A 14,783-nucleotide genomic window follows, 5' to 3' on the forward strand; every position below is an offset into this window, starting at 1 on the left:
TACAGAAAGTAAACAGCAATGGCAAAGCACATGAAAGAAAGGAAGAAGCTAGAGGTCTTTACATAATATTGAAACTTTTTTCTCTGTGCTGTGGTCCTTTTAGTCAGAAGAGCACATATGTTGAAACTACATGTGCTTTTAGAATCTCAAATAACCAGGTTGTCTTGTCTTTGCCAGTTGACTAGGTGACTAGGGATGGCGTAGGAATCTGGTAGAACCCCCTCTGCCCGCATCCCCAAGCCCTGCTCACCGAGCCCCTGCCCCCACTCACTCCTCGCCTGCACTCGGCAAGTGACTCGGACTCACCCTGGCAGCCTCATCAAGCTCCATGCATACGCAAATATGTGCAGTCACAAAAATGCACATTTTTTGTGCATACACAACTATGCACATTTTTGTGATCACCATTTTATTTTTCAAAAAATGGCAACTGTGGAGCTTGACGAGGCCACTGGGGTGAGTGCGGGCTGTTCACCAAGCATGGGAGGGGCTCAAGCGCAGTCCCATGTGAGACCAGTGAGTGGGGGCAGGGGCTGGGCAGGCTCCTGGAGAACCCGGACGGGGGTGGGTTCGCACATCCATACAGATAATATCCTACTTCCTTTTCTTTTTTGTGTGGTTTAATGTTGCATATTTAGCAGCCATTTGTTTGGGTAACCCAACCCCATCTCCACCAAACACGAGATACTACATTAAAAATAAGGATTTTTTTTTTTTAGTATTCTTAAAAAAATACGCAATTCTTCTAAAAGTCACTTAAAGTAACCATGGACTCTGCGCAGCCCTCTGACAGTGCTCTTATACAAACCATATTTCACTTCACTGGGGCTTGTGTGGAAGTCATATTTAGGGGATTGCATCCTTAATTTTACAACTGGGGGCAGCTGAATCTGGTTGATCCAAAGGAAACCTGCTTTATTATTTTTATATTATATTTTCACTTTTCAATATGGTTACCCTGTTTTGAATACGTAACAGTCATTGCAGTGAATCCTTCATCTTTTTTTTCCTGATGGAGGACAAATCATTTGGTCTATTCCTTTTTAAGTGCTTCCTTTGCTAGATCTTTCTGCCTGCTATAGAGAAAAAATATATATACTTCATTGACTTATTCATCAATAGCAGTTCTAATTTTGAAGCTAAAGCTGAAGCCTCTAGGAACCTGTCCAAGTTCCATGGGCACACTCATGTTCATGCTTAACTCCCGTTCATTTAAAAAGTACATGCACGGAAGATTTTATCAGTGAATTGTGCCACTTATAAATTTGGGGGAACTAGTAGAGAACAAGGAATTTGGAAATGAATGGAATGCATGCTTTCAAAACTTTCCCCATACATTGCTGGGAGACTGGCAAAATTTGGAGGTGCCTTCCCCAAATTGTCACTGCATGACACCCTTCCCTCTGTTTGGGGGGAAAATATGATATTTTCTTAGATCCTCCGTATATAAATTACATATATTCTTTTATCTTTTAAAAATAAGTTTGCACTGATTCAATTTACTGGTTATTGTCTTTTGCCTAATCAAACTAATTAGTGATTGTCAGCAAACACATTAAGACAACAGAAAGCCAGTTAGTATAAAGTGATTATTAACTTCATGCTTGCATGAAAGAACTAACATGAGCCATCTTTAACTTTCTTCTTGCATGGGAGAGTTAAATGAAAACATTGATCACCTACTTTCAGTGACATCTTCTAAGTTCTAAGTGACTTGACCACACCACCAAAATGCAAAATGATGATGGCTGGCTCTGAACACTGGAAGATGACACAGGGAGAGGGGAGGAAATGAACCTGTGGGATGCTATGAAAAAGGAAGACTGTAGTTTAAGTACAAAAGAAATCAGACAATGCAGCAGACAAGCTCAGCAAAGTTAAAATGCACCTGGGTAGAATAGCTGGCAACCCATATCTTCCTCATGCTGTGAAATTCTGCTAAGCGCTGCTAAGTAGTACCAACTACTCAGAACTTTCCATTAGAAGCCTAAGTATGTAGGATGTAAAATACCAGTGGAAGATAGTTTAAACAAACACAAAGATAAGAACTGGTCCGGCCATGTAGGTCAAATAAAGATTTTTTTTTTTTTAAACGAAAGAAATAACAAAAAAACCCTCTATCTTCTGGACTGCGGTAGGGTGTCATTTCATCTTTGGTATAAAATAGGCCATCCATAGGCTGCATTTGTTCACAACTAGGAAAGACTACAGAAATTGTCAACAATTTCTTCTAGCTATTGCTTTTTTTGCACTTTTTTGACCATAAGCTCCTATCTACTTACATTTTTTTCCCAATGCTTTTAAGCTAGGTGTTTGCAATGTGACAAGCAAAGCAGACTAAAAACTTTTTAAAGCTCATAAAAAAGACTGCAGATAAAAAGCACTAATGCTTTTGCCAGCGATCACGTTTTGTAAATTAAAAAAAATCTCCATTCTGCAAGAAAAAAATCCTGCATTCCTTAAAATGCAAGTTGATTCCCCCCCAGTTCAATAATTTTATTGTAAAACACTTTAGCCTTCTAGATTCTTCTCTGTCAACACCAAGAAAGTTCATAAAAGTCTCCACATTTTTTTTCAATTCTTGAAGTTGCCACAGTTTCTTTATCAACAGGTTTTCTTCAAAAGAAGAAAAAATCATTTTATGCTAAACTATACAGTTTATATTTTTTTGTTCACCCTAAAAATTCAGTCTGTTGAACTTTAGCACCAGTTGATACTGGTGTAAGTTTGATTTCATTCTCCTTTCTTCTACCCAGACGTTGACAGCTTGCCTTGAGAGCCTTTGACGTCCTTAAAATTAAGGCAATTAAGATTCAAGATAAACCTTACCTAAACATTTCTAAAAAAAACCCCAAACAAACCAAAATGAAAGACACACTTGATTTCAACAAGAAGGGGGGAAAGAGTAGCTGGATTCTTGAGGAAGACCATGAGTTTTCATCTCAGCTTGCTGCTCCCTCTTGACATCATCGGTTCTCTGTTGTTGTTTTGGAAAACAAAAACAAATCTATCTACACTTCCAAGTCAATTCTGAATTTCAAATGTTCATTCAGAGGAAATATCAACCCAGTGTTTGCCATGGGTTTTTTCTTTAATAAAAAAATAGCAAAAATAAAACTATCAGACTACATGACTGAACAATTTGCACAGCACATAGAAACACTGTTTTGTTTTTTGTTGGGTAAGGTAGAAAATGAAAAAAAATCTGTTGACGCCTGTGCAAACTGGAAGCCAACTTCTTGTTCAATGAAGTTTCTCCATTCAAGGCAAACTTTTCAGACCGACATTTTTCAGTCCTGTTTATTGTCTGTAAAAACAATTGAATTAAAGCAACCATTAAGTCAAAATAACTTAGAAACAGCCTCTTGTCCTTTAAAAATACACACTTTTCTTTAAAATGTATCCAAATTAAATGTACTTAGCCTAGGGAGAATGCATTATAAACACATCTCTAATTATGTGCATCTTCCTCTGAACTGATTTGAGCATAACACCCAATAAAGGGGGAGGAAAGAACTTTAAAAGCACACAGGGAACATAGGAAGCTGGCTTACACCTTATTAGACCACTGGTCCACCTTGCTCTAGAGATAATAAATGGGAGCTGACATGATTGCCTAGTAGTATAGACAATACTGTAGACAGGGGTGAGCAAATTTCAGGTTTGCAAGATGTACTTTGGTTTTTTTTTTACTAGAACCCAGAGGTCCACCAACCAGAGCAAAGTGCAAAATACTAGATCAGGTGGGCAATGTATGCTAACAATTAATGAATAGGGTGCCTTTGAGCACATCACTTGCCCAGGAGTTTGTGATTAATACCAGAACTGACCTCACAAGTTCTTTCACACAAAAATCTGCTCCTGGTTTTCCCACAAGTGTTTCTATTGAAATTTTGCCCCAGCAATAGATATAGCCCTGATTTCTACTCAATGACCATTTTAAAGTCTCCAGCTATGAGTGCCCAGAATCCCACAAGGTTGCCTGGGTCAGCCAGAAAGAAAGGACTGATGGGCCAATGTGTGACCAGGGTGGAAGATTTCTTGGTCTTACATTGGCTGGAGCAGTAATTCTCAAACTATGTTCTATGGAAGAGTATTGTGCTGTGAGAGAACTGCTAATGTACCATGAGAGATAAATTAATTAAATAATGAAATGCTCCTGTGAATCCAAGATATCAGTAATCATTCAATCATTCCCTGTGCAGAGATGCAGGAGACTTACCTGTCTCAAACAAGGCTGCCTATTACATCTTTGCATGAGTCACTGCTTTGGTTTTACCTCTTTCCAGTAAGAAGACATGTTTAGATCAGTGGTTCAGACAGAAACACAGGAGGCAAGTATCTCAGGCCTTCCTTGGATGTAAGAGTGAAGTGTGTTTCCAGTTTTAATTCAGAAAAAATAGTGGCCTTGGCTATCAGACATATGGGAAACACCAGGCTAGACAGTTGGACTTAGATCTGGGGGATCTTTAACTCTACCATGCATTTGTCATTGTTTGGCCTTTCTCCCTCTCTGAAAATACTAGAACCCGGGGTCATCCTATGAAGTTGATGGTGGGAGATTCAGGGCACATAAAAGGAATAATTCTTCACACAGTGCATAGTCAAACTATGGAATTCGCTACCACAGGATGTAGTGATGGCCACCAATTTAGATGGCTTTAAAAGGGTGTTAGACAAATTCCTGGAGGAAAAGGCTATTAGTTTTGATGGCTATGTGCTACCTCCACTACCAGAGGCAGTGAGCCTATGTACACCAGTTGCTGGGCAACCTGAGCAGGAGGGTGCTGTTGCACTCGTGTCCTGCTTATGGGTTTCCTGTGGGCAGCTGGTTGGCCACTGTATGAACAGAATGCTGGACTAGATGGACCCTTGGACTGATCCAGTAGGGCTCTTCTTAGGTTCTTAATATTGCCATGTCTAAGTGTCAATTCCCTCAGCACAGTCCAGTGCATGTCTACTCTGAAGTAAGTCTCATTGAATTCAGTGGGGCTAACCTCTGGAATAAGTGTACATAGGACTGCAGCACCTGCCTATAAAATAGAAATAACAGCCACCTCCCTTTTAGTGTTGTTGCGGTGGCAAACACAGACTGTAAAGCACTTTCAAAGTTTGAAACTACTGAAACTAACTACTGATCGATCTATACACATACTGATGTCAAGTCAATGTATCTTTGAATTGCAGTGGAACTCCTAATATATATTCAAGAGAAAGGTGTACCAGACTTCCACATCAATGAACATCACCAACTTACTTTGACTGTTGGTACGAATATGCAGATGCATGTTCACTGGATGTTTCCACTGCCATCTGTTGCTGTTGACCACTGGCTTCCTGTGATGAAGGTGCTACTGTCTGTGGAGAGGTATCGGCAACAACACCCTGAAGAAACAAACAGGAACACAAAGGGCCTTACTGTTTTTAATAATATCAATGGCTTACAGGAGGAGAAAGTCAGCATAATCTTACCAGCCTCATGATTCTGTGCAGCTGCACCATTGCTTTATATTGTTGAGTGTCAGGTGTATTAGAAGCCACATGCTGATATGACAGAAATGCTACACATTTAAAAGAGATGATTACAGATTTGCATAAAAGGTCTGCTGAAGGCTTTCTCCTTATAATGTAGTGTTGAAATCCACATACTGTGGACTATTTTAGTTTATCACATATGCATGGCTGGCCTGATTTGGATCTCACAGGTGATTTAATATTGATCAGTGCAGTTGTTCTTTCTTCACTGCAGTGAGATCAGAATCAAGCTCCACCAAGCAGGTAAGTTGGTGTGACACACCAAAGTGCAGTTTTTGTATCATGCTTTGAACAATGATGAAAGGGTATTTTTAAAGTATTTCCTGTATAGGTAATGCAAAGATAATTACAGCAATACGTAGTGATTTGCTGTAGTTTTAAAAATTGTGCATGCAATTGTACACACAATACTGTACGTAATACTTTAACATTTGGTGAAAAAAGATTCTGTAACAATAGGGTGGGGGTTTTTTGTGTTGCTATTTTGAAAACCAAATTTATTATTTTATGCAATAGTTCTCAAAAGCATTTTAATTTTTGTTCTTCTATTTGTGTCTCAGTAATGGCTGGTGGACACTACTGGTTACAATAACTTTGTATTTGTACTTCAGTGTGCACAACTAGAAGCAATAGCCTCCCAAACTCAAATATGTTCTTTCTGGAGTACTATGTTTTCGGAATCAGAAAACTTTAAAAAGTGTAGCATAGTGCTCTTTAACAAAGAGTGTTTAAAATGGGTATTTTGGTTAACGGTGACAGCAAAACATGATAGAGAATTTTTAAAAATCACTGTACTGCAAAGATTTCAAAAGATGGATGAAATAGTAGTGATGTATCCAAATGCATGGGAGTGATTATTGAGGAGAACCAATATTTGAAGGCAAAAATGTAAAAGGCCCCAATATTTATAGTGGAGATGTGCCAACACAGCTTCTTGAAAAAAGCATCCTCAGCTATCCAAGAAATGGCAAATCTACTCTAAAGGAAGCATAGGTCAAGACACAATAATCGAGTCCATGTTAAGATGAAACTGTGAGGAACCAAAAATACACATATGAATTTAAGAATGAACACCACCTTTCTTTTTCCCTCAAGGGTCCCTCTTTTTCCCGTTTGCTTGTTGTTTGTCCAGGCCTTATGAAGATGAACATCAGCAGAGGTCAAACTGAAGCTTTCTGGGTAGCTTGTGGTCTATAGTGCCAAGGACATACTTACTCAGTAGGCTGTCATCAGCAGGACTCAGCCCCATGGAGGGAGGGAGTAAATCCTTCATCGAGGATGAATAAGCACTCAGTCAGTGCAGCATCCCCCAGGTCTGCATATACAAGAGGAAGGTTTCCTTTGCTCAGTTCATGATTTCTGGTGGCTCTTGGCTTTCAGCAATCATTTATGGCACAAGCCTTATGCTAAGGAGAGCATCAACCCCTTTTTCATGGTCTTCTCTTCTTGAACCTCTTTGTGTTTGCAGTCTGATGATTGACTTTGGTTCCTTTGCTTCCCCCCTCCCCCTCCCCCTCCCCCTCCCCCTCCCCTAACTTCAGGAAGAACAAACTACCCAATGGAATATTCCATTTTTGTCTTTGATGAAAACCAAAACTAAAACAAAACTTGCATATTATCTCTAAAGGGAGATAAAAAAAATAAGTGAGTGATCCCATCTTTGTTTCCCCAAGGAGGTTAAAATAAGGCATACTTTACATGTACATGCACAGGTAAGGTAGACTTACTTCAAGAGGGACAGCTGTTGGAGGCACAGGAGTGTACTGGGGAATGTAGGTCCCTTGCATAGGTGCAGCAGCCGTCATATACTAGAATAAGGCAAAAGCAAATATAATTGCTTACCCTACTGTACCTAATTAATTTCAGCAAGCAATTTCATATAACATTAGCACTTCCAATCTACTGAGCAATACCAATATGTCAGTTGAAGTGATAATTGTTTATTAAGTAGTGTCTTATTAAGTATATTGCTGAGTAACTTTACCTTTATAAAAAAGTGCTGCTGATTTTACATGATTAAAAAAAACCCCTCAGTTCCACATGGCTAACCTATAATGGCCATTTTACACAATTGAGATGCCATGTCACACAACTGTATTCTGTCTTTACCCTATGACAAACACAGCCATGTGAAATTCCTTTAACGGGCATAATCCCATTAAGCTCTTTTAAATTCCATTGATTTCACCTGGAAAATTAAGCACATGCTGCTTTCTTTCCAACTGAAAATCATTAGTGTTTGGAAGTGCTGTACGTTGCTTGGATCAAACTCATTGATAATAGTATAGACTACTACTGTATGAATAGTGTAGGGTTTTAAAAATCTTATCAAACTAATGGTGAAATTAGGCATGACACTAAACACATCATTACTGCACTGGGATGGGGTTAACCTTTTTCTATCCCCAACTCCCAATCCCAAAGAAAATTGCCTCTACCCACCCCATGGTGGCTCTTAGGATTAGGAAAGAAGCACCTATTGGCACCAACCAAAACTTCCTCCTGGGCTTAATAGTAGCTGAGGGGGTACGGGATTTTTGTTGGGACTGTGGTAGGGGAGGAAAGGCTTACCCTCCTTCCCATGTACCACAGTACCCCCCCCCCCGGGTCCTGCGATAAATTGTTTGTTTAAAAGACGCAAAAGCAAGTGATGCGTTCAGTGTCACATCTAGTTTGGCCTTCAGATAGTTAAGCATTCATGACTGTGGGCATTTCTGCACCAGCCTAAAATCCTGCATTTAAAATGGGGCTTTCTGCTTCCATTTTAAATACAGGATCACGACGACTCCTTTTTTGATGTGCTTCCTTTTCCCCCATCCCGTTTCCCCTCCTTCTCCCCATATCTGAGTCTTCCATTATCTTTCATTGATCTCGCTCCTCTTCTTGCCGCTTTAACTCTTTACATGGAGGACAATGAAGCAGAACACAACAGGGGTAATTTGATAGCTCATTCTCTGTGATCTATTTAAAAACGGAACAAAGGGCATTTAGTGCAGGAGGGTCACGGCAACGGTCTCAGCGTCACGTACAGAGCCTGTGAACTTCCGTGAAGGAGCAATCTCAATCACAGGACAAAAGCTCCATGTGATGAAGCCCTGTGTAGAAGTGCTAAGCACACAATGCAACATCCACTTTGTTTTTTGAGCCTGAAGGGTCTTTTCTCATTGATATCTGTACATGACGAAAATGCAGGAGACTGACACACATATGAGTAACATAACTGAAGCCAGTGTGATTCCTCCTAAGCAAGTCGTTTGAAGATTACAGCTAGGTTTCACATTCCCAATCACACTTACTTTGGAGTAAGTCTCACTGATTTCAACTGAACTGATGTTCATGTAAGTATATACATAGCATGACAGTCTTCATCCATTCTACCTTATAGCTATTTAAAATGAGAACAATTAAGTCTCTAGAGACCTGAAGGGAAAAAATAGCTGGAAAAGCAAAATAGAGAAAGGGAACAGATGTCTCGGAGTTTCCCCTTTTATATCCAGTACCGCTTACTTGATTTTCTTCTACGCATGAATTGTTTTTAATTTCCAGGAAGTCCTCTTAGCTATCAACATTAGAAATCCTCCTGAAAAGCTCTTGCCCTCAAGTGCTATAGAAATGTCCTTAATTATGAGTGTTTTTCTGACACTCTTACAGCATTATTCCTTTCCTCCACTGCTTATAGAAGAATTTGGCTGAAGGCAACAAATTGCTCAAACCCTTCAATGTCCTATCAGTATTAAGTTGTCACATCTAGACATTGCTTTGTTTTGCCACTACTCAGTTCAAGCTGTATTATTCACTGACAAAAATATACCTCCAACACCGCGAAACATCAAAGATGCACAGAAGAGCAGAAGGTGCTTGATGAATTTTAAAACTATTAAAATAGAGAGTGGATGTACCAGCTGAAAAAGGAAGCACTGAAAGTATTTTATTTTATTGTTCATTTTAAATGTGCCTTAAAATACCGCTCCTAAATGAACCTTGAAGCACTTTGCTTTTAGACACCTACAGTACCACAAAATTGTGACAAAGAAAAGCAGAGAAAACAACATAAATATTTTGATACACTGAGAGTGAAATCCATTCAGGCAATAATACCTTGACTTTGAAGAAAGCTCTCTGCAAAGGAAATAATCACTGCACCATATCCTATGCAGAAGTACTGCAGTGGTCTAGAAGGGGGCAGCTCCACGGATAGGCCAGGACAAGTTTTACAATTGTTCAGCTTTAGAGTGAACCATTTCAAGAGTTGGAATGAGAAGTGGGAACAGTTTATATAAGCCCTTTCCCCGCTCCCATTTAGTGCAGTTGGGGCAGTGTGAAAAGGCCCACCAACAAAATGTAGTTCTAGTACTGGTCTGAATTGCAATTTTCACTGCAACATTTACCTTCGCACCTAGGAAAAAGGAACCAAGGGCACAGCTACAAGATGGGGGATGCTTGGCTCAACAATACTTCAAGTGAGAAAGGTCTTGGAACTGTTGTAGATCACAAGATGGATATGAACCAACAATGCGATGTGGATGTGGCTGCAAAAAAGGCCAATGCTATTTTGGGCTGCTTTAATAGAAGTATAGCTTCCAAATCTCGTGAAGTACTAGTTCCCCTCTACTCAGCACTGGTTAGGCCTCATCTGGAGTACTGTGTCCAGTTCTGGGCACCACACTTTAAGAAGGATGCAGACAAGCTGGAGAGGGTTCAGAGGAGGGCAACTAAGATGATCAGGGGACTGGAAACAAAGCCTTATGAGGAGAGACTGAAATAACTGGGCATGTTTAGCCTTGAGAAGAGAAGACTGAGGGGAGATATGACAGCCCTCTTCAAGTACTTGAAAGGTTGTCACAGAGAGGAGGCCAGGATCTCTTCTCAATCATCCCAGAGTGCAGGACACGGAATAATGGGCTCAAGCTACAGGAAGCCAGATTCTGGCTAAACATCAGGAAAAACTTCCTGACTGTTAGAGCACTACGACAATGGCACCAATTCCCCAGGGAGGTGGTGGGCTCTCCCACACTGGAGGCATTCAAGACGAGGCTGGACAGCCATCTGTCAGGGATGCTTTGACTTGGATTCCTGCATGGAGCAGGGGGTTGGACCTGATGGCCTTGTAGGCCCCTTCCAACCCTACTATTCTATGATTCTATGATTTCCCAAGAGGAAGCCTTCCACAGTTTTGTGGATACTTTCACACCAGTTTGGAGCAATTGTTTCCCATCTTCTACTGGTCAGGCACCATGTGTGTTGTTGTTGTTTTCCACAGAGCTTCTTTGCTTTTAAATCTTTACCAATCAGGGATCATGTAGAGAATAAGACGATATCATGGCACCATAGAGCCAATTAGATTTGGGTATGTGACAGTGGTTCTGTGGACAAATGAAGCTTTCAAGTTATCCTCACTCGAAATGTGTGTGTGTGTGTGTGTGTGTGTGTGAGAGAGAGAGAGAGAGAGAGAGAGAGAGAGAGCAGGGGGGGAGAGCGTGAATAAACACATAAGAGAGAACACATGCCCTTAGCCCCAATGCAGCTTGGTCAATGCTCCTTGTTTTTCTGCACTGTGTGTTGGCTTTATTGCCTGATAGCACTGTACAACAAGACTTTTGCCCTGATCCAACTCTAGTTGCCTATAGTTCGACATGACTAATCATCATAATAATCAGCTTCACTTATTTATATGCTACTATTCAGCTAAAAGTGCTCATAATGGCATAAACATAATCATAAAACCAAATAATATAATCAGTAAAAGTAAAAATACAACCAATTTCTAAAAGCAGTAACAATGAACATAGTACAACCAATACTTGTAGATAGTTGTTCTGCACTAAGATGTCATCCAAAGAGCATATACCAGCTGGCAGCTCTGGTAGCAACTAATCCATAATACACTGAAAAATGACTGGGGCACTGGCTAGTGGCTATGGTAAGTGCCTACAGTGAAACAGCCCTCTTTGGGTGTTAATTGTTAAGTATTTAGGAAAAGGTGTTTCAGTAGCTACTTGTTGATAAGCCAATGAAGGTCCAACTCAGGAAACTGTTGCTCTCCAGGCAGCCAACATGAAGAATGAGTCTTGAGATTTTGAAATAGCTAGTCCTGAATTGACAGTGACTTTATAGCCTCTACAAATTTGTACCGTGCCATCTTGCTTAAGTATACAGATTTTTGGTGCTGCCCATTCACTAAATGGCACTAAGAAAATGATATATTCTACAGTGCTGTTAACTGCTTGATCACTGCCTCTCTCAATGCATATAGTTGAGCGAGCTTTTTAAAATGTAGATGTAGTTCCTTCTTCAGTAGCCAGGCGAATCTGCCACCCCTTCAATAACTCCTTCTCTTAACCACATATGAATTCATTCTTTATGCACAAGTGGAGAACCACATCTCACAACGCATGGAGAGCAATTCAATTTAAAATGTCCAATCCCATAACATCCTAGGAGAATCTGCAGCTCACCTTTTGAGATGAGTAGTGGAAGCTGGCCTCTGAGGCAAACACCCACCTGTAGTTTCTCCAGTAAGTGCACTATGTGCACAGTATAAGAAAAAAAATTGAGCATCTACTGCCAACAAGAGCAGGTGTGATGAGTGTGCCTGGTACAGCACCTGTGACACTACTGTGTGTTCTGGCAATCCCTTAATATGAACCACAATCCAGTACAGTTGCTCCACTGATGGGCTGTGCAAGGCATGCAAGCCTCATTCTTGAGGATCAAAAAAAGAAAATGTTCTATGTCTTTATCCTGTTCTCCAGGGGGGTGGGGGAGTGTGCCCTGGCCACCCTGATGTTGCTGAGATGGCCCACACCTTGGGCATGTCCTAGTTAAGGGTCCCCGTTTCTTTCAGTTGTTGCAAACAATGTTTATGAAATAACGTGACTGTAAGTGATGGTTGCCCGAGCAGTGGACGCACTGGAAATACTGGTGCAATGAGGGTTGTAGTGGGCTTGCATTTTCCTGTAAAGTCCTTGGTGCTGATATGGTTGCACTGATGAGGGAGATGTGAGTGACAAATTTGGTCCTTTCGTCAGACTGAGATGAGCTCTCCCTTAGATGAACTATTCCTGTAGGGACAAAAACCTGCAGACTAAACCTGGTAGTCTCAAGCAGTTCCACTATTTCCATGGCATTGGGCCAAGAGAGGTCAGCTGTATAGTTTGCTGAAAACAACTCTGAATGCAAGTCCTCCCTGGAGACCCCAAAGACCAATTGTTCTGTTATCCATTACTGCACAGAAGTTGCAGACTCGCAGAATTGCCAAATTCCTTAGACAAGCCACATAATCTGCTGCAGATTCCGTAGACAGTTGCTTTCTTGCTACAAAGTGAAATCTGTGAATCAGCTTACTTTTCTTCAGCTCAAAATGCAGCTGCAGAGTGTGAAATAATGTGTCCGGTGGGGTATCTCCAGGAAAATCAGGAGCTAGCTAGTCAGACAGCAATACAAAACCTTGTTTCCCCAGTGAAGATAGGAAAATAGCCCTCTGTTTAGCTTTAGCCAGCACACCTCTGCTAACAAAACCTGCTCAGATCATTCAATATAACGGGACAATGTTTCAGAACCTTCTACAAAAGTCAAATCTACTCCTCATGGCAGGGAATCTTGCAGCAGGTTAGCTTTTATCCTCTGCTATTTGAAACTGTATATAATTCTCTCAGGAAAGACAGGTAGGGTTCTTGCTTGTCCTTGTTGTCACTTGCTGTAATAGTGATTCAGTGGTATGCTCTGTTCCACTAAGAACCGACACAGCTTCTTAGGAATTAACTCCTTCTTTTATTTGAGGATAAATCACAATTGAGCCCAAGAGCCTCTGGCTACAACCAGCCATCTTAACAGTAACAAAGCAACAACAAGGGGTTCATTTTCCCATGCTGCCCCTGGGAGGCAGATGGCTCTCTCCTACGAATCTGAACTCTTCATTCACCACAGTACTATTGCATGCACTTTCCCACAAACACAAACAAGCTCACAGCAACAAGGGCAAAAGATGCGCTACATTGAAACAGGGGCAGTAATAAAACTAGGTGATTACACATTAAAAGCCCATTGAAATAAACGCGTCTCCAGTTCTTGGCAAAAGAGACACAGCGAGGGAGGCCGCCTGATGAATTTTAATTGGGAGAGCTTTCCAGAGTCATAGCAGCATCACAGAAAAGGCCCTGCCTCTTGTGCTCAGTCCCTGAAGCGCCTGAGATGGCAACAAGAGCAAAGCCTCTAACATCATTTGTAATTTCCAAGCAAGTCTATATTGGAGCAAGTGCTCCCTAAGGTAACCTGGTTCTCCTAAGCCATTTAGGGCTTTAAAGACTGGGCCCAGTGCCTTGAACTGAACCCAGAAGCAAATAGGAAGTCAATGCAGCTAATAAAAGAGTTACATGCTTTGGCCGCCACAGTTTGGACCAACTAAGAGAGCAATCCTATGGTCCCTGGGAGAGTTGCTCGTAAAATCCTTCCAAGGTCGGAGATGGTGCTCCGATCTTGGAAGGGGGAATCAGAGATCTGACCCCCTTTCCCACCCCCTTGCAGCTGGTGCAGAGAGAACGACCCTGGCTGCTTCTCCGAGGTCGGAAATTCAACTTCAGAGAGGGGACAAAGGGGGTGTTCCAGTGGGCAGGGAGGGGACTGGAGAGGACAGGATATGAGTTATCCTGAGCTTCTTACAGCCTCTTTCCCTCCCCTTTCAAAGCACCCTTGCTAGATGGGCTAAAAAGCCTGTCTAGCAAAATCTGCAAGGTAGGAGGATGGGGAGGCAAAGATCACCTCCGCCACTTCCCCCACTCTGCACTGAATGATGGTATGCCCCTGAGTTAGGGGGCTTCTGATCACTGTGGGAGTAATTGATAGGACTGTGCCCTAAAGGTTCCAGACTATCTAAAATGGCAATTCTATGTAGAGTGTATCACAATAATCCAATTAGGGATGGTGCAGCCCGGGCCTGCTTGGTGAGCTTCCTTGCTTGCCTCTCCTGCCCGCGAGCTGCGCAACTGCCCCACTTCCTTGGGCCGGCATGGGGAAGGAGGGCAATAGTGGCCAGCCCTCAGCCTCTCACCCTGGCCTTCTCTAGAGGACCCCATGGTGAGAGCGCTGGGGTGCTACCGTCACCCTCCATCCTCGCGCCGGCTGTCAAGGGCCGGCACAGGGAAAAAGGGCCTGGGTGGCCAGCCCCCAGCCTCTCACCCTGGCCTCCAGCAGGTGGTGAAGGAGAAGAGGATAAGTGCCTCCTTCTTCCCTTGGTCCCCACCTGCTACAGC

The 14,783-nt window shown here is 41.8% G+C and overlaps 1 protein-coding gene across 3 annotated transcripts in view; it reads right to left on the reverse strand.

Moving 5' to 3' along the window:
- Positions 1-613: 613 nt before the first annotated feature.
- The window catches only part of RBMS3 (RNA binding motif single stranded interacting protein 3), a 1,080,127-nt gene continuing 1,065,957 nt past the window's right edge, over positions 614-14,783 (reverse strand). For 2 of the 3 annotated variants that reach the window (XM_084858283.1, XM_084858282.1), the window contains 2 exons: positions 7,263-7,343; positions 5,254-5,385 (listed from right to left, as the gene is read on the reverse strand). In XM_084858283.1, the coding sequence (XP_084714409.1) occupies positions 5,254-5,385; positions 7,263-7,343 (213 nt within the window). Of the gene's footprint in view, positions 3,308-5,253; positions 5,386-7,262; positions 7,344-14,783 lie in introns of those variants that run through there. The other variant, XM_084858281.1, reaches the window with a different exon arrangement.

This window comes from Heloderma suspectum, chromosome 5 (assembly GCF_057233095.1).
Source record: "Heloderma suspectum isolate Gila_16-S chromosome 5, 16-S_ref, whole genome shotgun sequence".
Taxonomy (NCBI): domain Eukaryota; kingdom Metazoa; phylum Chordata; class Lepidosauria; order Squamata; family Helodermatidae; genus Heloderma; species Heloderma suspectum.